The sequence below is a fragment of the Nelumbo nucifera genome, chromosome 4 (genome assembly GCF_055504915.1).
Source record: "Nelumbo nucifera cultivar China Antique chromosome 4, China Antique-T2T, whole genome shotgun sequence".
Lineage (NCBI taxonomy): Eukaryota > Viridiplantae > Streptophyta > Magnoliopsida > Proteales > Nelumbonaceae > Nelumbo > Nelumbo nucifera.
Window position 1 is genome coordinate 3,832,461 of NC_142652.1, and position 23,079 is coordinate 3,855,539.

At 38.9% G+C, this 23,079-nt stretch overlaps 1 protein-coding gene across 1 annotated transcript; it reads right to left on the reverse strand.

Moving 5' to 3' along the window:
* Positions 1 to 3,708: 3,708 nt before the first annotated feature.
* Positions 3,709 to 19,868, reverse strand: LOC104591795 (putative protein S-acyltransferase 7). The gene is made up of 5 exons (XM_010250824.2): positions 19,444 to 19,868; positions 13,680 to 13,862; positions 5,540 to 5,833; positions 4,823 to 5,056; positions 3,709 to 4,729 (listed from the first exon to the last, which is right to left on the reverse strand). The coding sequence occupies exons 1-5, from the start codon at positions 19,546 to 19,548 to the stop codon at positions 4,178 to 4,180; spliced, it is 1,368 nt and encodes a 455-aa protein (XP_010249126.1). The 5' UTR covers positions 19,549 to 19,868; the 3' UTR covers positions 3,709 to 4,177.
* Positions 19,869 to 23,079: the final 3,211 nt, after the last annotated feature.

Sequence of the window (23,079 nt, forward strand, 5' to 3'; positions counted from 1 at the left end):
AAACTTTAAACAAAACCATTCCTAGCCTGAATTGCCTATATATAATATGAGAGTCATAAGTCATATGTCATAAACATGGAGGACTTAAATGTGGATGACCGGAAAAGATTCTTTTGTCCAAAGTCAAAGCACCATTAGTTTTCAGTCTGCCAAATAAAAAAGTTTTTCGGTATACACCAATGAAGAGTAGAGTCTGGATCTGCACATCACCATTTGATGCCACCTGTCCTTCACACATAGACAGTTTTTTTATAAAACTCATGTGTCGATAACAGGTGGCAAAAAACTACTACGTGCCTAGCTATTTTTGTAAATGGCAGATCCAGACTACTGAAGAGTAGAGTCAAGCTTGTCATGAAGTAACACGGTTTTATCGTCAACAGTTCTTCCGTCATACGTGATACGTCCATGATGCATGAAAGGGTAGCGGGGTTGGGTCAACTTTGTCTTATATCAGTGGATCCCACCTTGTCCGTAGGGCAAAGTTCTACAGTAAGAGTTGCATAAACGCCCGCAGCCAAAAAAAAAAAAAAAAAAAAAAACAAAAAGCCATTTTCCACTTAAGCAGTTAGGATTAGGATTTAAGAACCCATCCAATTTTGCATACAGATTGATTGCATTGCATCTACGTGCTTGATGCTGAAACATAAAATGAAAAGTTAAAGTCGTGATGTAAGATTACATCTCTCAAATTAAAAAGTAAATCCCTCGTAGCAGCTACCAATTACCAATGTGTCACGGTAATAATCACAGCCAATCCCCTTAATCCTTAATAAAAAGACCAGACGTGCTAAGAGGCTGCTTCATTCATTTATGTAACTTAAGGTTATACCCATCCTTCTGTTTTTAGAAGGAACTATAGATATCGCTGATTTACAGGCTGTATATGCTAGGATGTGCGTGGCCTGATTGTTTGTTCTATTTATGTATAACAAAAAAAAAAACTAGTAAAAGCTTCCAGAAGTTTAGCTAACCGTGGCTGATGAAGTTTTTCAACCCAGAGCTTTGGTTTTGTGATGCCCTGCAAAAAAGACTTCAGTTGCATGGAGTCACTGTATACTACTATCGAAGATAATTTCTGTCTGTGTGCTGCCTCTAATCCTGAAATTAGTGCCTTTAACTCTGCATCATAAGGGCTGACTGCCCAGCATGGCGCTCCTTCATATATGGTTTCTTCTCTTGTTGACTGTTGGAGGATGAAAGCTCGTCCTGCACTTCCTGTAATAGGATCATAAGAACCATCAATTTGCATGGTAGCTACTCCCCTAAGTGGGTTTTCTGGAAACTGTACATTAGCACAACTGCCCGAGTCTTTCCATTCTTTCTAGTGGTATGTAGGTTCTCTATTTCTTTATGATTTCCTGTGGGATATATGTGACATTTTCAAATTGTTTTTTGTTCCTTGCATTCCATATAAGATAAAGCAACATACACCCCCTTCCCATGATCTCTATTGCCACTTCCTTTGCATGTGCTGACCTGAGTTTTTGGTGCCAATTTGAGAGGATTATATGGGCCGGCTGGTCTGATATTGCTTCTGGGTTTAGTCCAACCTGGACTGAACACGATACAGCTCGTGCAAAATGACAATGAAAGAAAAGGTGATGAAAAGTCTCTACCTCATTTAAGCACCACACACATAATGAATCCGACTGACCTAGCCAATGGTGGCTTTTGTCTTTCGTGGGTATACCTTTCCATAGCATTTTCTAAACAAAAAGTTGGAATCGGTATGGAATACTCATCTTCCAAAGTAGCTTCCAGTCAAAGAATGTTGATGATGATGAGCTTACTTCAGAAGAAAGGAAGTGATAAACTGAGCTTACTGTGAATCTCCCTGATTTGGTTAATTTCCAAACAGGTGTGTCTCTCTCTAACTCATTGTTTTTTGTAATGCTCATTATGTGGGAGATTGATTGCTGGTCCACTAACCGGAGCATCTCTGCCTGGTTCCATGCTCCCTCTGAACTTAGGAGATCACTCACTTTTATACTCGGGTTTTGATGAGTATTTGGAGCTGGCTTCGGAATCGTGGGGACCCAAGAGTCTTGGAATGCCTGTATGTTTTCACCGTTCTTGATCATCCACAAGGTGTTTAGTTTTAGAGTGGACAGGAGCTTTTGGGTTTGTCTCCACCATGGAGAACTATTACTTCTTGGTTTTCTTGCATTGAACAGATTGGAATTGGGGAAGTATTTCTGTTTAATTTGTGAGCTCCACAAGCTGTTTGGGAAGGCTAACAGCCTCCACTCCTGTTTGCTGAATAAAGCTTTATTCATCCTTGCACTTTGCCTGAGACCTAATCCACCACAACTTTGGGATGGCACAGCTTATTCCACGAGACTGTATGTCTCTTTTGGGAGTTCCACCGGAAGTCACGTGACAATCTGTCTACTGCTTGATGGAATTTTTGGGGTAAAATTGTTGTTGTCATCTGATATTGAGGGATTGACTGCAGAACCGACTTGACAAGCGTAGATTTGCCCGCTTGAGACGGTAGATTTGAACTCCAAGTTTTAATTTTTGTTATTATTCTCTGTTGGAGTTCCTTCTGTGTGCTAGCTTCTGTCTTTCACGTTAGTCTCACTCCAAAATAATTATTCCCCACTAATGGTTGTTTCACTCTGAGGACTTGGCTAATTATTTTCCTGTGGTGCGGTGATGTAAGCCACTAATGATTTGCTAGGATTTGATTTCTGTCCAGAAATCTGTAAAACAGTGGACTTGATTAAGCTCTTTTACTTGCTTATCAGAGAGCTGTTCTAGGTGGATGCCCTGTATTTGATCAAGTGTTGTAGCTTCATGTAATAGGTATGGAGATAGAGGGTCTCCTTGCCAATAGGCCTATGTGCAAACGAAATTGCTCAAATGTTTTCCCACCTAACTTTGGAGTGAAAATACATGGGTGAATGAGACTACACTATTAATAATCCGTTGAAAACGTCAAAACTATCCTTCAAAAGAAGACACTGTTCATTGTCTTCTACCTTGAAACCGAACCGATTGAAGTATTTGACATTCTAAACTAATGAAGTCATTGTCTTTACCTTTACATCTAAAACACATTCTTGTCTAGTTATTTTTTTACCTTCAGTTATTATTTCTTTTGAAGGGTAGTTTTGACATTTTCAATAGATAACTGATGATCAGTTAATGACAAAAACCAACTTGACACTTTTTGAAAGTTTAGATACTGCAGTGACACGTTTAAAGTCTGAGTACTAACTTGACACTACCCCCAAACTTCAGGGAACTAAAGTGGAATTTTTCCTAATTTTTTTAATTAAAAAGCTACTAAAATAACCGATAACCACAGAAAAGATACCCCCGTCATGCATGATTTTTTTTATATTTTCATTAAAAAAAAAAAAGAATACTCCCATGACTATAGGAGAAGGGAAGAATCAAATTCAACCCTTTTCACTAAAATCCATTCTCATCAATCTTTGCCCTTAAATCCAGCCTCGATCCTTTTTGATCCGGTTGCATGTCCTACCAATTCGAAGATGATTGAATAATCCGGCTGATCTGTTCCTTCATCCCACAAAAATAACAAATGCAAAGTAATAGCACGCAGCAGCTGTACATGAATATTAATAAAAGCTCTGTACTCACAGGCCCCAGCAGTAAGGTCTTGTTGGCTGCCGCTGCTCGGCAGGAAACGTCTTCACCAAAGATTCATATATTAGAGACGTGGAAACATTGATCTTCAGAAACAGAAAGCAATAACAAGACAAATACCTATTCCACAAACTGCGTCATAACCAAGGCTTAGAAGAGAGGAAAAACAGAAGCGAAAAAAATAAAACTCATAAAGGCACACTATTCCTCCTAGATATACAATGACCCAAATATCATGCCCCCTTCAAGTTCAACCAACCAAACAAGCCCCATACCATACGAAAGTAAACACAGCAATAACGTGGAAGATGACCAGCAAAGCGTCATGCCCCAAACCACCCAAATTGCAACCTACCATGCCCATTTCCTCTTAACGCGCTCTTATTTCTTTTTACAGCGTAGAGTTCGAGTGCCCAACTGATATTGTCATTCTGGCTATCCTGCTGTCATAAACCCAGTTAATTTCCTCGATGATCAGCTGCCAAGGGGAGGCGTCAGGGTCCAAACATCCCACTCCATACTAATTGCAATAATTTTACCCTGTTCAGTTTGGTTTCTATAGCCTAGAGTCTGACTGAGAATCTTGGTTGCCTGTTGTCGCGCTGGCACCACTCCCACTTCCAACCCGATTTGATTCACCAACTCCAGCCGCCATTGCAAGAACTTCTTCTGGAGATATTTCCCAGCTCCCGCTTTTCCGTCCCCAACTTGAGCGCCTAGGATGTACTCCTGCACGCCCTTTGGTACCATCTGCAGGATATGCCCTGCTTAAATCTGGTGAGGCATCATCGAACCCACCATCCTTGTTGTCTCCGCCATCATCATTGCTATGCTGCCCTTCAAAGTCACCTGACTCAGCCCCAGCCTCACCCCATGTAGGCTTTCTACCCATTTCTATGTCTCCCACAGCTTTTCCCATGTTGGGGCTAATAAAACCACCACCCACAGTACGAGGTGGTAACACAGGCTCCCGTTGCACCCTTGCCCTGAATTTGTTTTTGGATAATGGAATGCTGGTGCAGAATATCTCCTTGAAGTTCTCTGCCACTCCTTTGTTGTATGGATTGGCTCGTCGATCATATCGGTATCTAAAGTTCTCATAGGTAGTCTGTCATGAAACAAAAATCTCAATGTCTCAAAAACTTAAGAATCTTCAAGATTTCAACTTGCATGGATGATATACAGAAAAACCTTATCTTACCTGGTTTGTACTGATGAGATATAAATGAAAAACAGTGAGGCCACCTACAAACCAAACTGAAATGAATGTGTAAATAATCAACACAATGGAGGCAGGTGTTTTGGTCATTGCCTTCCAAATTGTGGTCTCCTCAGCATCCATGATCCTCGTGATGTAGACCCAGCAGAATCCAAACACATATATGCAAAGAAGAGTTGTTGAGAAGACAAACATGAAGAAGAACCGATAATTTCGCTGCACATGGTCATAAATATTGTTCAGAATTCAGAGGGGCATATATCAATAAATCAAAGACTGCCCTTTTTATTGCTAGAAATCAAGAACTGCTTTGAGCAACATTTTGAGGTCCACCAGAAAGCTTATCAACATCTTCATTTGCTTAGCACAGTTCCATTTGCAAGTTGATGAATACCATTTCGAAGTCAACCTTAAGGGGTTATCATGATCTATATCATATATGATTCTTTTTTTTTTCTGTAAATATATATACCATATATGATGCTGGCTAGAACTTGTAATAATCCACAATAAACAGCCAAGCAGGTGATGTGTCTTTTTTTTAAAAAAAAAAAAAAAAAAAGTGTGACCCAATTCCATTTAAAGTTTAGGTTTGAATGAATCAAGAACACAGAAGAGGGGAAGAAAATAAAATGTGAATGCCATTCCATCAGATAACAAACAATGTTCCATAAGATTCACATTAATATCATCACTTACCAAACCAATACACTGGCCGACCCAGGGACAATGGTGATCAAACCGTTCCACGCAGTTATTGCAGATCGAACAGTGTGAACAGCGAGGAGGTCTATAAAGCATGCAAGTATCACAGTACTTGATTTTCACAGTGATCCCATTGACAACAACATCCTTCATGCGAGGCAAACGTAACTGTGGAGTTTGACCACCAACTTCAGAACTCCCATCATAGCCCTCTGGCTCTGGAGGATGTGCATTACGAGGTATAATACCAGGATCTCTTCCAGAGGTTAACAGAAGAAGAACTAAAATCTGAGCAACCAACCACACCCGTCATTTATGATTAAAAAACCTTGAATAGCTCATACTCTTTATCAAATTTATCAAGATAAGATTCATAACAACCACTATAGAGTAATTTGTACAACAATAAAGTAAGAGTGGAATATAAATTCAAAATGGGATTAAAAATCACAGGTTTTGATATGGAAGCTAAGCACACAACTCAACAAATATCATGGAAGAAATCGAGTTTTTTCAAATTCTTACACCAGTGGCAATTATGTAGTTTTTAGCTTATTTGAATTTTGTCAATGTTAGTCCTTTAGGAGTTTATCTTTTCCAGATTTATTAGTGTTTTAGTAAATAGAGATAATCATCTTGAAGATTATAATAGTTTAAGCACCCTTTTTTAGAGAGTAGGTAGAGTTGTGGTTGTAATCACACATTATCTTTCATCCTAATTTCAGGGGTCAAAACTGGTCCTTTTCCATGATTTTGGTTTCATTATATAGCTTTTCTAATCACCCATCCAACAAGAGAATGACCCCCCATACTAAGTATGGGGCCATTATTTACGGATGTTAATAGGTTTTGTTTGACACCAATTTATGTTGTAAACTTAGGTTGTTATTATTGTATTTGATTTTTTATGTATAGATTTGTTGTTTAATTTAAGAGATTAAATCAAGTTTTATTTCTAAATAACCCACTTTATGGATCCTACATCATTTGAAATGAGTTTTTGCTTTTTTGAGAGTGGACACATTTCTAAGGAAGAAAGCATTTGCTTGAGAGTGGACACATTTCTAAGGAAGCATTTGCTTGAAAGTGGGAATAACCACTTTTGAGATGCTCTTTCTTGAGCAAATAAGATGTCACTTCTCTGAAGGTAGAAGGCTGGAAGATCTCTAGTCTGAGATCACATCAGCGCCCCACATACACATCTCAGTGTGCACTGGGAACATCTCTCCCGTACATGCCACTGGGAGATGCTCCCAATACACAGTTAGGATGTGCTGTGGGGTGTTGTGGGTGCCGATGTGAATTCCTCTAATCTATGACAGGATTAGGAAGTTCTTAATTAGTGTCTATCTTTTTTTTTTTTTTTTTGAAGGGTAACTTTCATTCATTCATAGGAGGGATGTACATGAGATGTACAAAAGCAGGGCAAAAAACAGCTCTTTCAAGATGCAGACAATACATTTGCTCTGTACAAGCAATCCCTGCCTGAACCAGATTTGGCTAAACAATCTGCAGATTGGTTTGATTCTCTAGGGATCCATCCATAAATGCAATTTAAAGAAGCTGACAGCTCATAGATTTCATAGAGGAAGTGTTCAAGCCTCCAAGGACAAGTTCCTTTGTTTTTCGTCCACCCAATTGCATTCCTGGAGTCACCTTCCACCAAAATAGAGGTAGCATGAACAGAGAGGACAGTACACGAGCCATGAGAAGCGCTTGGATCTGATCTTCAGAGGCATCAGCTGCTGAAATAGGACCACTGAAGGCGCACTGCAATCTCCCTACAGTATTCAAGATAACTCCTCCAATGTCTGCAGCAGATGGGGGGGGTTCTACTGGTCCTCTAAAACTGCCATCAAGCTTAAGGATAAAGCTGCTATTGGGTCTAGGGGAGAGTGGAAGAGTGGGCTGAGGAATAAAGGGAGAGGAGCAAAGAAATTCCAGTAGGTTTCTGTCCAAGTCACCATAACTGATCCAAGAGAATGCTTTGTTGGCCAGCATCCAAGAGAAGATCAGATTCACAGCATGCCTTTTCACATAGAACACACTTTTTTTTTGATAAATTAGAAGACACTTTGTGGTCAATTTTTTTTGTTCTTCCCAGATGCACCACATGACTGCATTAATCACAGTTTTCCAGAAGATGCTTCCCCACTTCCACATCTTTCTACCTTTCCATTGGAAAATGAAGTTACTCGCTGAATTTGGAGGGACCCAAAAATAGTTGCTGCCATGGGTCAGATCTTGGAAGAATTGCCACAAGGAACGAGTTACCTTACAGTTTATGAGCACGTGCCCAACTGATTCATTGCCTTGCAGGCACATAACATAAACATGGGAAGAGACATGAAGCATACCTTTCCTTTTCCTTTGGATAACTCGCAAGTGTTGATATGATCAATAGCTGCCTCCCGAATGAAGAAAGTAATTCTGAGAGGAATTGAAGAGCTCCATATTCTCTTTGCCAGGAAGGGAGGGGGACTGGGCCCAGCAACCAGCCAATTAAAGTAGGATTTGATGGTGAAGGACCCATTGGTTGCCAGGGACCAAATAAACATGTCCAGATTAGAGGGAGAGAGGCAAACGTTGGAGAGCTAAAGGGTAAGGGAAGAGATTTCAGACACCTCAGGTTCCGTTAGGGTTCTACAGAGGTTGAAATTGAAAGACAGACCTTCACTGCTCCTAACAAGGGTGGAAAAAACACAGACCTGATTGTCAAGGACCAGTCTAAAGAGTATAGGGAAGGCCAAGCTGAGAGGAGTAAGATACCACCGTAGATCAGTCCAAAACTTAATAAGAAAACCATTACCAAAACAGTATCTAAGGAAAGGAGATAAATTAATAGTGAGAGATATACCTTTCCAAGGGTGAGCAAAGGTGAATCTGCCTAAGTGAGAGATATAGCTTTCATTGCTTAGTTTTTTTAGGAGTAATAGTCAGTTGTTAGAGTTGCTCTAGGTGTTCCATGTTTGAGACTTTGAGTGTCCTTGTAGGTTATATATAGGCTTCGATACCAAAACCTCTACATGCCTAGCATACCATTGTTGGACAGGAGACATACCCATTTTTTTGGATGACACCAAATACTGCATGGACACTTCTAAACATACTTGATACTTTTAAAATATGTATAATGATTTGTTTTGAAATATCATTCTATAAAAGTTTCTGTATATGTTATTGATTTAATTAATTATTGGCAAGACATAAATCTTGCTAAACTAACACTTGGCTTCAAAAAATATATAAAAAATGATATTAGCATACCATATGGGATCCATACTCATACCCATGTCTAGATTCTAGAATTTTAGGAAATAGAGTTATATCCTCATTCTCGTATCTATGTCCATGCCGATATCCATATATGAGCATCAAGGTATTTAGGTGTCTTGTTTATAATGCAAATAAGAAGTTGTTTGTGATCAATTTCTTAGTTGAAACTGGAGTTTGTAAAGGGAGATCAAAGTCCTAGTGTTGAGCCAATGAGCCTACAAATGGAACCATTGAAGTTGAAACTAGAAGAGTTGATTCGATGAATGAAAGTTTGGTTTTGTGTGTGTATACATGCACCTTCCATTAGTTCACAAGAACAACAGCTTTGGCATTAAGTGGTGAGTGGTCTTTGTAACATGAATTGGAAGTGATTTCAACCTATCCAATTTATAGAAGGGAAGAAGAGTCCCAAGATTAGTAACCATGTAGACATCAGTGCCACGGGCTTCTATAGCCGTCAATGGCATTCATTATATCATTCCAGGTTTTGGTGGAGGCAAATGCAAGCAAGCAAAGCAATGGACTCAATCGAACACATACGGAATATGGAAGAACTCTCAAACGTCTCAATTCCAAACTGTCTTGTATCAGTTTCTGCTATCAACTGGACATAATTTCTGCCTTGAGAAAGCAAACCAACCACCATTTCAAGATGATGTGCCAATACAACCGTGCACCATGATTGTAATCTATGGCTTCAAGACACCAAAGTTTGGTCAAACCATCCCAGTTCAATATGTGACTGGCAAACATCAAAGCACGGGCCTAACCTCCAATAAAGATCTTCTAACTCATGCCTTCTAACTAGGTAACATGACCATGTCCGACTACCCACTTATGTTATATCAAGCATCTGCCCCAAATTCCCTTAGCTCAACTCTTTGAATGGGCTGAGAGCATAGGACCTGCACCTAAATGTGCACCAGTTCCTCAGAAGCATGACAAAGCCATAGCAGCTGTCAACATCCTGTTAACATGTGTTAGAGAATAAAAGCTATTCAAGGACCTCACTTAACAGCTTAAGCTTTTAGGTTGAATGGTTCTCTGAGATGGTACCATAGCCACTTTGACCAAGTGGTCTAGTGTTCGATTATTGTCACCCCCACTGTAATTAATTTTCAGCACAAGGTATGGGTGGGCATGTGCTGTCCACGCTTCAAGCCCAATGGGCTTTCGTGTGAGGGGGCATGTTAGAGAATAAAACATATTCAAGGACCTCACTTAACAGCTTAAGCTTTTACGTTGAATGGTTCTCTGAGAACATGGATTGCCTTTCTTGGAGTAATCCCCCTGGGAGCCCCAAGATGTCCACGGAGGTGGATTGTGAAAACCCAAAGGTTCAGACATAGCTCACTATATGTGCATGCAGAGTAACTATCTTTCTTCGAAAACAAACTGTACTTACAACATGGATCTTTTTCTTGATCAGCAAAGAGAAAATTGTATTATAATAATTGAGGATAAAGTTAACAAAAGAGATAGGACTGCCAGCCCAAAGTACATTTGTATTACATAGCAGCCCAAAACAAATACTGCCTCATAACTACATGCTTAACAAGGGAATCAGCTAACCCATTTGCGGTCCTCACCCATTTAAATTCAGCAATTATGTCCTATGCAATACTTTCCACTTCCCTAAAAGCATGTCTAACAGTCCACGAAGTCTGACTGCTACCACTTAGCCCATGAAACAGTTAGCTTTGAATCTCCTTCCACCTCCACCTGTCTGTACCCCAATTGTTTTGCTAACTGAAGACCTTGCAGCAAAGCCAATAATTCACAGCTTTCAAGGAGTTCGCCATTCCAATAGGTCCTGAATATAGAGCTAGTATTCTGCTTTAAGAATACATGATCAGACCACCTATTCCTGCCATACCTGGATTTCCAAAGGAGCTGCCATCGAAGTTCAGCTTTACTTTGTTGACTTCTGGAGGTTTCAATTCCATCCTTATCTTTTCTTTCCTTTCTTTTTCTCTAGATGACTGTGTCACCTCTGTCCAATCTCTAAGGATATCATTGGCAGAGAAAACTTAAAAGCTTTCCAAGGTTTTTACCCAGTGTGCAACCTTTATTTTAATGTTGTCCACTATCTCCTCCAAAGATCTACTCTATCCAATGAAGATTCTTCCATTCCTCTCTTCCCAGACCACCCAACCAAAAAGAGAACAAAAAAACTCCCAAATGCAATGCACAAAAGAACAAAAGATTAATAAATGAGAAAGAATTTCACCACTGGCCTTGCATAAAAAGCACATATGAGGAGAAAGGTAAGTATTAGGCCTTCTTCTCTGCAGTATATCACAATAATTAATCATTCCCAGGAAAATTTCCCAATAGAAGGCTTGAATTTTAGGCGGAATAGGCTTACACCAAATCTCTTACACCGGGAAAGCCTGCCCCCTACAGAAGAGGAAAGTGAAAAAACAAGAGCAAGTGAAGAGACCATCAAGAAAGGCTGACTAAATTCTAGAGTCCTCAAGGTTTTCATCTAAAAACACATTCTCTAAGAGATCAAGTAGGTGGATAAGAGAATCACATTCAGTCTCACTTAGTACCCTTCTGAAGCCTAAATCCCAATTTAATCCTTGAGGAGAAAAGTTCCCATTCTAGAGATAGTTTCTTCTTTGAGATTAGAAGGGGCAGAAAGTTCATGAAACTGTGTTTTAAGTGGTGTTTCCCCTAGCCAAAGGTCTTCCCAAAACCGGATTTTGTTATCCTTTCCCACATCAGAACAAATGGAATTGAAGAAAGTTGGGTAGACCTCATGAATGGCTTTCCAAGGAGAAGCTAAGGTTGCATTGGGGGGGGGGGGGGGGGTCTAGCTTTGCATTCCAGCCGTTTTCTTCCATCCCGTGAATGCATTCAATGACCTTGTGCCACAACCTATCTCTTTTAAAAGGGAACCTCCACAACCATTTACCTAGCAGAGCAGTGTCTCTAAGAGATAGGTTCCCTAATCCTAAACTACCTTTTTCCTTGGGTTTGCAAACTTGTAAGCATTTAACTAAATGATCCTTTTTTCCTCCCTCAACTCCCACAATAAGTCCCTCATAAATTTCTCTAGTTGCCCTACAATTCTAGCTGGGACCTTATAGATTAGAGACCTGCTAAAAGTTATCAATCAAACCCTTCAAGTTCTTTACAGCTTCTGGTTCATCACCTTCACAAAACAAGATTGTGCCATCAGCAAATTGGAGATGGGAGACAACAATCTGGTTCCTACCAATCCTCCAGCCTCTAAATAAACCTTGCAAATCCGCCTTAACAATCATTCTACTTAAGGCCTCTGTAATCAAAGTAAAAAGGGAAGGGGGACAATGGGTCTCCCTGCCTAATCCTCCTCTTGATAGGAAATAAATCTCTTGCAACTCCATTGATTAGAATTGAATAGTTCACAAAGCTAACACAACCTTTAATCCACAGCCACCATCTTACACCAAAACCAATTCTAGATAGAACCTCTAAGAGGAAATTCCAACCAACTAAATCATAAACCTTTTCTAGGTCCAATTTACACACCAGAACCTTCTCACCACCCCTTCATTTCTCTATAACACTCTCATTGGCCACCAAGATTTGGTCAATAATTTGTCTTCCTTCAACAAAGGCACCTTGAAAAGGAGAGATCACTGAGGGTAAGACAATTTTCAGTCTTTCAGACAGAACCTTTGAGATAATCTTATAGAGGCTCCTAATCAAACTTATTGGCTTATATTCCTTTGGGGCTTTTTACTCCTTTGGCACCAAGGAAATAAAAGTGGCATTTGCCCTAGGAGAGATTCTCCCCTTTGAAATAGAATTCCCCAGGCACTACAAGAAGTTCTTCTTTCAAAATCACCCAACATTCTTGGTAAAAACCCATGGAAAACCATCTGGCCCAGGGGCTTTGGACCTCTCCATTGAAAAAAAAAATGCTTTCTTAACCTCCTCAATAGAAAATTTTCTTTGTAAAATCTGAGATTGCTCTGCTGAAATTCTGTCCCATTCCAAATCCGGGAGAGTTGAAGTTGTCCCCCATGAGGTTGAAAAAAATTAGAATCACCATCCCTTTCTAATAGCCATTTACATCTGGATTCCTGTCTCCAACTAATTTCTTCTTTCCTCTAAATCTCTTCTAGATTTAACTTCAGACCCCATCTTTCCTCTCTATTCTCCTCTAACAACAAACCTTGAGCTTCTTGTGCATCCAAAACTTCAATCCTTGAGCAAATAGTTTCTTGAGCTTCTTCTAATCTTCCAAATTGTTATTTGTTCCACACTTTTATTTCCTCTTTCAGCGTTTTTGGTTTCCTAGAGAAACTTACAATTTTCCTCCTCAAATCTAAATAGCAAGGGACCTCCAAAAGAAGATTCTTTGTCAATACAAATGGGACAATCCTCTAGGCAAGGCTCTAGAGGCCAAGATCCCCCACATATCTTCCCACTCAATCAAAAAGAGGAATCTGTCTAACATGGATCTTTTTCTTTTTGATAGAAAAGGCATCAAAGGGAAACAAAGAAAGATAAAAAAAAAAGCAAGTAAAAAAAAAAACAATAACAACAAAGCAAACCAACAATAACCAATACCTACTCAGGAGAGCACAGCTAGGTTCAGAACTTTGCAACATGGATTAACAGAATTGTAACATGACCTCCAAGAATTATCAATTAATGAAATATTCAACCACAAAAAAAAGCATCCAAGAAGTGGCAACAGGAGAGTTTACGCAAATCGAAACCTCAAAAATCATTAATTATTCAATGCTAAAGCACTAATTTTTGTTGTGTATGGCATCTTATTAAACATGAAAGAGATCCATAGAAAGAGTTGCAAAAGACAGTTAAATATTTTAAGGGATGCAAAAGACATAAAACTCACATATAATGTTAATGCAACAGCAACAACCATTATTGAGATTCCCAAATGGTGAGAAAAATCATCAATCAATTTTCTGGCAACAAAGACACAGAAAATTGAGACTGGAGCAGTGATAAGGAATATAGTTAGAAATAACGATCTCACATCTGGTCCAAAAATAAATCTCCCTTGAAGAAAAAATATCTGCATAACAGAAAACAACCATGTCATTAACAAATACTCAAAACCTCCTCAAATGATATTTTAACCACTATGAGCATACAGCTTCAGATAGTATACAATTCTCATGAACATATCTTATATTCAGAAGATCTTGGAATAATTAAATATCTAGTTACAGTCCAGACGTCCAGTTGCGGTAATTCAACATGAGCAGAAAGGAGAAGAAAGCCAGATAAACAAACAAGCATACATACATGTCTCTAGAAAGAAGAGACAAAATCCCTGCCCTTACTCTGGTGGTAGACATATGGAGCAACCGGACCAGCATTTGTATTCTCAATAGTAAAGCTCTCAATTCCCATAATAAAGCTCTTGATATCTTAGAAACAAGAGGTTTTAAAATATGTAGGACTAAAATAGAATATATGCTATATAAACTTAATAATAATAATAACAACAACAACAACAACAACAACAATAACAATAATGGGAGTGCAAATCAGGGTAAACATAGGACTGCAGACCAAGAGAAAACTCAAATGTGACCTTTTCTGAAACATTGGTTTGATAATTCGTAACAAGAGAGAGAGATTGAGGAGGATATCACCCATAGAATTAAATCATGTTGGGCAAGACGGAAGGTGTATCTGGAGTCTTATGTGATAGGCGAATACCACTTATATTAGAAGGGAAAATTCTATAAAACAGTTGTAAGCCCAGCTTTGCTGTATGGAGCAGAGTGTTGTGGTAAAAGAGAAGGCTGCAAAGGGGGTGGAGGGTGAATTAGAAGAAGAGTCTTAAGAAGGGGAAGAGGAAGATGAGGAAAAAATTGTTGGTCGAGTTAGAAAAGTAGGAAAAAAAAAAGATGGATCTGGAACAGATCGTGGAAACTTAAGTCCAAGTGTGCAAATTGTTGGTGCAATTTGTTTTAGGAGGGAAAGCGGCAACAAGAAAATTGTTCTGGGAATCAGAGAAGAGGCATCCAATGAGTGAAGAAAATGCCAATGCATAAGTCTAATTAGTAGAGGTAGGGGGGATTGGGTTGTTGGCAGCAGGAATGCTTTGATATTTATGGGATGAAGAAAAGGAAAGAATGTTTCTATTTCAAGGGTCTTGAGAATTTTGGTTTTTTTTTTTTTGCAGGGGGGGGGGGGGTTAAGTTTCTCCTCCTTTGTTGAAGGTGATATCTTGTCACCTTCTCTTTTTTCAATAGATTTCTATTTTACTTATTACCAAAAAAATGGACAAGTGGAAAAACTAGAAAGGAGGCCAGAAGTAAAATCATTTTAAGGAACTTGGGAGTAGCTCCAATAGGTGATAAGGTGAGAGAAAGTAGGCTAAGATGGTTTGGCAGATGCATAGAAGACCACCTACAGCATCTATAAGTGAAATGTTACAAGGTAAAGGAGCTAGAAGAGATAAGGGCATGGATTGAAGTAGTAATAAACGATTTAAGCACTCAACTAATAATTTAACAATGGATATGACATTTAACAGAACGAAATGGAAATCAGGATTCAAGGGCACATGTATTTAATGGTTTTGACAGGGAAAACTCCAAGCAGCAACAAATGAAACTGATAATCTCAATGGTTTATGTATGGTTTATGTCAATGCTAAAATAAGGTTTTTCAAGCATAACAGTTCATTGATTCTCGGTTGTTTTATCCCTACTTTTCTAATATCAAAAAATTGAATATTTACTAAGTATTTGTGTCAATAACCAATATGCACTAAACGGATTCTAAAATTCAAATGACAAGAACATGTAGTTTAATGCTGATACTTTGCAAAACCACATTGAAAGAAACTTTGTTTCAAAAGCCAATACAGTAAGTTCCCATAAAAAAAGCAGCACTTTACAATCTCAGACAAGCCTAGGTAAATGGTAGCAGCCCCAGTTAAGTTCCAACAGTAAACGCATGAACAAGTGGAACAGCTTCAGGTGGTCCAGCTCAGATGTAGTAAAATTTGTGCAGCAGTGCACTCAGTATTACCATCTAAAAAAGGTAGTCACAACTGCATGCAGGGAGGAAGGAAAATGCAGGATGCCTTATATCCTTTGCAATCAAAATAAGCTGCAGTATAATCCAACTAACCTGAACTAAAGATTGATCCAACCAAGGACTCTTTTTCCTTTTCCATTTGACATAAATGAATATCTAGCACGCATAACAAATTCCAAATTCTCCTATAGAATGCATTTATGCATGACCTTCTTAATAGGTATATGATGTTAAGAGTGCAGAAAAATGACAAACAAATAGAGATTCTTTACAAGTGAAGAATGCCCTAAAGAAAATTGACAAACAAATAGAGATTCTTCAACAAGAACCCCCCCCCCCCCCTTTCAGCTAGTTTATGCATCTTCATTCTTAATATAAAAGAATTTTATTAAAAATAAAGAAAAATGAGATCCTCCTTCCTCTCCTTGCTCATTCCCCTCCTCTCTCTTCTTCCTCCTCAGCCCCCTCCACTTAAGGAGGCTTACACCTCCTTGTGTTCAGGAGGCTTATGCCTCTTACATTCTGAACTACACCTTACACCTCTAGGTAGTGGAATGCCTCGCATCATGCCTCCACGTTAAACATTGCATCCAGTGATTTAAAAGGCGTGCCCAAGCGCACAGGCAAGGCGCATTTCAGGGTATGCACCTCGCCTAGGTCCTAGGCACAGCCCTTTCAAAAGGCACACGCCTGGTGCGCCTTTTGAAAATTTGACACTTTTTTGCTTTTTTTGAAAATAGCGGCTGGACCGGGGGCTCCGCCCCCCGGACCCCCATGCCACACCCCTCGAGGCAAGCCCAAGCATTACCCCCAATTTGGTAATGTTGTTCATTCATTCATCCTAATAAAATGTCTTCTTAAAAAGCAATTAAAACTATAAAATCATTATTTTTGTGTGAAAACTAAGAATTTAAGACCTAATGTGGACTCGTTTGGGCTTGCCTCGAAGGGTGTGGCCAGTGATTTAAAAGGCGCGCCTAGGCGCACGCGAGGCGCATTTTGGGGTATGCGCCTCACCCAGGTCCTAGGCGCACCCCTTTCAAAAGGCGCACGCCTAGTGCACCTTGCGCCTCAGCCTAGGCGTGCGCCTTTTTAAACTTTTGCTCTTTTTTGCTATTTTTTGAGTCTAACGGCTGAGCCGCCCTCGACCACGCCCCTCGAGGCAAGCCCGAGCAAGTCTATGTTAGGGTCTGAAATTCTTATTTTTCACATAAAAAATAATGATTTTATAACTTTCATTGCCTTTTAAGAAGATATTTTATTGCAATGAATGAATGAACAACATTCATTGCAATAAAATATTTAAAAGGCAATGAAAGTTATAAAATCATTATTTTTTATGTGATAAATAAGAATTTCAGACCCTAACATAGACTCATCCGGGCTTGCCTTGAGGGGTGTGGTACAAAGGCGACTCATAGAATCAAGAATGCAATATGTTTTACATCACATTAGCTACTTAAAGCAATGCAATTAAGGAGAAAAAGTGATTGTGGGTTTTACATGCTTGAAAATGCTTTATATGTTTGCTTTTATTTTTAAATTTTCATTTGAATACTCTTTACATGTTATGTTTATGTATTTTAATTTTAGATAATAGATTTTTTAAAACATTTATTTTAAAATTTAATTTTATATTTTTATTAACATTATGTTTAATATTTTTGCATTTTTTAAAATTTTTTGGCATTTTTTTGAATTTTTTGACTTTTTTTATTTTTTAGTTTTTTTTTTGTAATTTTGCACTTTCTTAAAAAGGCGTGCGCCTCGCCTTGTGCCTCAAGCGCAAATTGGCCCTTGCGCTTTTAAAACACTGGGCATGGCACAAAGGCGGCTCGTAGAATCGGGAATGTAATATGTTTTACATTACATTAGCTACTTGAAGTAATGCAATTGAGTGAAAAAAGAGATTAGAGGTTTTACATGCTTGAAAATGTTTTATATGTTTGATTTTATTTTTAAATTCTCATTTGAATATGCTTTACATCTTATGCTTATGTATTTTAATTTTAGACAATAGGTTTTTTAAAACATTATTTTAAAATTTAAGTTTATATTTTTTATTAATATTATGTTTAATATTTTTTTGAACTTTTTTGGCTTTTTTTTTATTTTCTGGCTTTTTTATTTTTTTGTATTTTTGCACCTTGCGCTTTTAAAACACTGATTGCATCAAATCACAAAACAAGCAGAAAGACCAAAGATCTAATTATAAAGGCATGCATAACAAACATGAAAACAACCATGTTAAATCATGCTCAATTTTTTTTTTTCCTTTTGAAGAAAAGCAGAGATCAAACAATGTACCGTTCCTCAATCAAAAATCAAAAACAGAAAAATAAGAAGCAGAGGTAAGAAGGAAGAATATCCCATCCAGTGTGATAAAAATAAGGAAAAATAGGAAAATTATATTTTCATTTGGTTTCTTCCAAACAACTCCTAAACCAAAATGCTTTATGTAACCCACATATACAAACATAATTAATAAGTTAACTTTTTCTTAATTTATATAAATAGGCATCAATTGTACCAACACACCTCATCACCTAATGCCCTAGCATTTGGGTTATTCCTATGTCAATGCACCCTAGACACCAGAACTTTAAACCTGAAACATGTGTGCAAATCTCAGATAGGAAATGCAATCAATGATATCTAGGAAGAAGGTCAAAAGGAGAATCACTCCAGGGATAAGTTACCAAGTAGTTACTATCGAAAAATGATTGTCAAACTTTCACTCCATATGATATGCTTAATACCTTCTCATTAGTCATTAGAAAGTCCGTTTCAAGTTTTGTTGAGTGTTAATTACAAAAAGGACTCATAGATGTAAAATTTTCAGCAAACATAACGTGGGTTGAACTTACCAAATTGGCAAATTGTCTCTGAAATAAGCCATAATCAACTACTTATTCCTGGTAACTCACTAAATTCAAGGCGTATGAGTAGAGTATCATTCACAGATTTTTTTTTTATCAATTATCATTCACAGATTATAGGAATTTCGTTTTTCACAAGTATTTCATGAATGGTGTTGGAAGAAGGAAACTGGCCCATATACGAGATGCTTGGAAAGAGAGGAACAAGCCCAAAGCTTGGAAACCATAAGATTACAAAAAACAGGATGTATCTCTGACATATTAGGTTTGACTACTAATTTCCGGTCATTCTTCACACATTTTGCAACAATCAAAATCCAAATATTCCTACAAATCCTAAAACAGAATAGAAAAGGGAAACGAAATTAACATGGTTATAACAAATTAAAACCATTTCCTGTAACCAGGGCCGAAACAAAACAAGTGTTAGGCTACGTATGAAGAGATCTTAAAACCGTCATCTCCATATTTTTTTTGTTTCCTTATTGCGACTGAAAAGGGGGTGGGGGAATAGAAAAGCATTACTTTTACAAAAAGAAAGGAAATACCCTCCAAGTCTCATCTCAATTCCACCACTAATCTGCTGCTAGAAAAAATAATAATAATAATAATAACAAACCCTAACTTCGTATCCTCGAAAACCCCAATTTATTAACTGAAATTGGCGAGTCAAGAAAAACGAGAGAAGGAAAACAGGGAAAAGAAAGCTCCACTTACATTACTGCCTTTCCAGGTCCGGTAAGTCCTAGGCGGTGGCGGCCCAACGGCACCTCCAGCGGCTGCATTTGCATCGGAACTCTGAGGAGGAGGAACGACGTACATATCACTTTCTACCTATCTTTCTAATCCTCTCTCTATTTTAACTTGAGAAAAGAAAATAACAATCTAATTGTATGGTGCCCCAAGAAGAGAAGGAAAGGAGGCAACTGCGTCAGGGCTTTAACTTTCCCGCCATGGAGGTCGGTCAACTGCTACGATGCTTCAGATTCCGGCAATTACCGCCGAGCGGACATGGAAGGAAGAAAACTAGGATTTGGCTCCGTATGGACGGCGTTCCAATGGTTTACTTTTGTCGTCCAGAGGTCATGTGATTGTGAGGAGAAAGAAGTTATCTTCTCTGTTAATGACGGAGGCAAACCCTCTTTCTCTTTCTCTGTCATGAAGCTTTACAGGAAATGAGACTGACGTGGCTGCATCCTATTGGAAGTCTGAGTTGCAAGCTACAGTTTTTTGGTCTACTTTTTCTTTCCTTTTGTTATAATTATAATAATAAAATAATAACAAAAAACAGGGACAGAGAGAGAGAGAGAGAGTAGGGAAATGACCTCACGGAATAATGTAATTTACCGGGAAAAGCCAGCCTCCAAGTTGGATTTGATCGATTCACTACTAACTATGAAGGCACCGGCACCGGCACCTCCACACACCACACTTGACGGGGCCGGGCCAATGGACAATGGTCATAGCTGATAGCTGCAGTCACTTTACATAGTAAGCCTTAGTTGTTCCATATATTACGAAGAAGCCCTCTATCTTGAAATTTGTCTAGTCCTAACTCAACAATTCTATTTTATCCAAAAAAATCCTGTTATAAATCCTATACATGCCTTCATTTGATGATACATGTCGTTTTATATCATTACTACCATTTATTTGCAGATACGCATAACATGTTCCCCTTACATTAGTATTCAAAGGATTAGATTAAAGTGGACTTTTACCAACAAAAAAGATTAAAGTTGACGTGGGTGTCCAATTAGGTCCCGTTTGGCATCGTTCCACGGAAGTGATTCTCGTGTTCCGGACGTTCCTAACGAATAGGAACACGTTTGGGACGGGTTTTTTTTCTTTTTTTGATAAAATTTGGGATGGTTTTTTCTTGAGAAATGACATGCTCCATAGTGAGTAGGAACAGGCTTCAAAAATGACTTGCCATCTCCGCCCCACGAACGCCCTATACAGTGTGCGTCGCACGCGGGACGAGCCCAAACCTCATATCTCCCATATTCCTACCCCTCAAACTCACATCAACCTTTTAAAAAATGACTCGAAAATAGAACCGTTTCGGCCATTATTTTTTGGGTTTATGGTCTGATCATCCAATTCGAACGAATAGGTCATTCTGACAAATAAATTAAAAAATAATTAAAAATAAAATAGGTCAAAAATCGTTGAACAAGTTGACTAGTTGACGGTTCAACTACTTGAGTCAATGGAACCGGTTGCTTGGACAGTTCCCGAGCTGAACAATCCAACCATCCAGGTCAATGGCAATTCAAAAACCTTGCCTCAAATCATGTCTGACCCCCATTCTACTCCCCTCTGCCCGAGCTCAGATCCAACTCCATTTGTGGCAACAGTGATCGTTTCGGCCAGTTCACTGGCCAGTTCACTGTTACCAGGTACGCTCCAACCCTCGAATTTTGTTTTGATATTTGGTTTTTTCATTTCAAATCAGAGAAACCCTCGTTTGACATTTTGTTTTTCATTTCAAACCAGATAAACTTTTTCCCCCTCTTCCAACTCCCTCTTTGGCACCGACAATCGCTTCAACTAGCTCACCGTCACCAGGTACTCTCCAATCCTCGTATTTTGTTTTGATATTTGGTTTCTTCATTCCAAATCAAGGGAGTGCCTTGTTTCTCTAGTTTGGAGAGTACCTGGTGACGATGAACTGGTTGGAATGATTGTCGGTGTCGAAGAAGGAGTTGGAAGAGGGAAAACAAGTTTCTCTGGTTTGAAATGAAAAACAAAATATCAAACGAGGGTTTCTCTAATTTGAAATGAAAAAAATCAAATATCTAAACAAAATATGAGGGTTAGAGCATACTTGGTGACAATGAACTGGCCAAAGCGATCGCCAGTGTTGGAGATGGAGTTGGATCTGAGCTCAGGCGAAAGAGAGTAGAACGGGGGTCGGACATGATTTGACGTTGAGGGGGCGAAAATATGAGAGCAAGGTTTTTGAACCGTTGTTGACCTGAACAGTCGGACCATTTGGCCTGGGAATCGTCTAGGCAACGGGTTTCATTTTACCCTAAACCCGATATTTGGCCAAAAGCCGTTGAAAAAGTTAACAACCCGTTGACACGGGCGATTGAATTGTTGATCCGTTCAATGATTTTTGACCATTTTTTATTTTTAATTTATTTGTCAAAATGGGCCATCTGTTCAAATTGAATGGTCGGACCATCGACCCAGAAACCAATGGCCAAAACAATTTTGTTTCCAAGTCATTTTTTAAAAAGTTGTATGGAAAAAATGAAGTTTGGGCTCCTTTTGGGGCTAACGGGACCAGCTAACGACTGTCCCATTAGCCTCGCACGCGGGAACGTCCCACTGTGTGCGACTAGACATATGGCACTATGGCAGTCGCATACATGGTTTTTAAAACCGGCCTGATGACCAAGCCGGTTAGGGGTCCAGTTACTCGGCCAGTTTTGACAAAAATTCAAAAAAAAAAACGGCCAAAACCGTTTGAATGATTCGGACGATTAACCACCCGATTCAATGGTTCGCTGACCGATTTTTGGGAAAAACGGACCTGACCTGTTCCCGGTTTTTTCAATCGGACCGTCCGGTCCGGTTCAGTCCGGTTTTGAAAACCATGGTCGCACGTTGTATTGGGCGACAGGGGGTGGATCGGAGATGCGAACTCTTCAAAAATGTCATTCGTTATAAATGAGGAAATCGTCATTTCTAAAGAGCAGTTCCTGACGAGCACTGTTTTCCATTCGTCATTAAAACACGCGAGGGAATAGCCCTAACATCTTCTTCTTCTACTCACTGTGACATCGACCAGAGGGGGAGAGCTAATTATAACCAGGATCGGTGGTTTTATTGTTAAGGATCGTTTCCATAGACTCCTCTCCTTTTGCTTCTATTTTTCTCCATGATTTACTTCTATTTCTTTTTCATGACTTCCTTCTTCCAAATCTCTGTTAACATCATTCACCAGCCATGATTTCATCCTCTAAGCATCCCCTTCCAAATTTGCTCTTTGAAGTATCTAATCTACTTTCTTTTTTTTTCACGATTTGTTCTTTTAAAATTTTGCAATTTTTTTGGTACCTGCTGGTGCTGGACGAGATCGTTAACCACATATAGTGTCGAAGTGTCAAATTGAGGTCAGGATCAAAACTCATAACTTAGAAATCTCACTCTTCCCCTTTCATTTATTATTGGTTTGAGTTCGTTTTAGCTTTTAATAGGAAATGCAATGTTAGTGTCTGGGTTATGGTTGAGCTGCTCATAGATACCACACGGTAGCCTCTGCGACCATCTTATCTCCCTAGTCATGCCGGCACTACGTGGAACAGATAAACGTAGCAAAAAAGAAGAGTTCTGCATGGA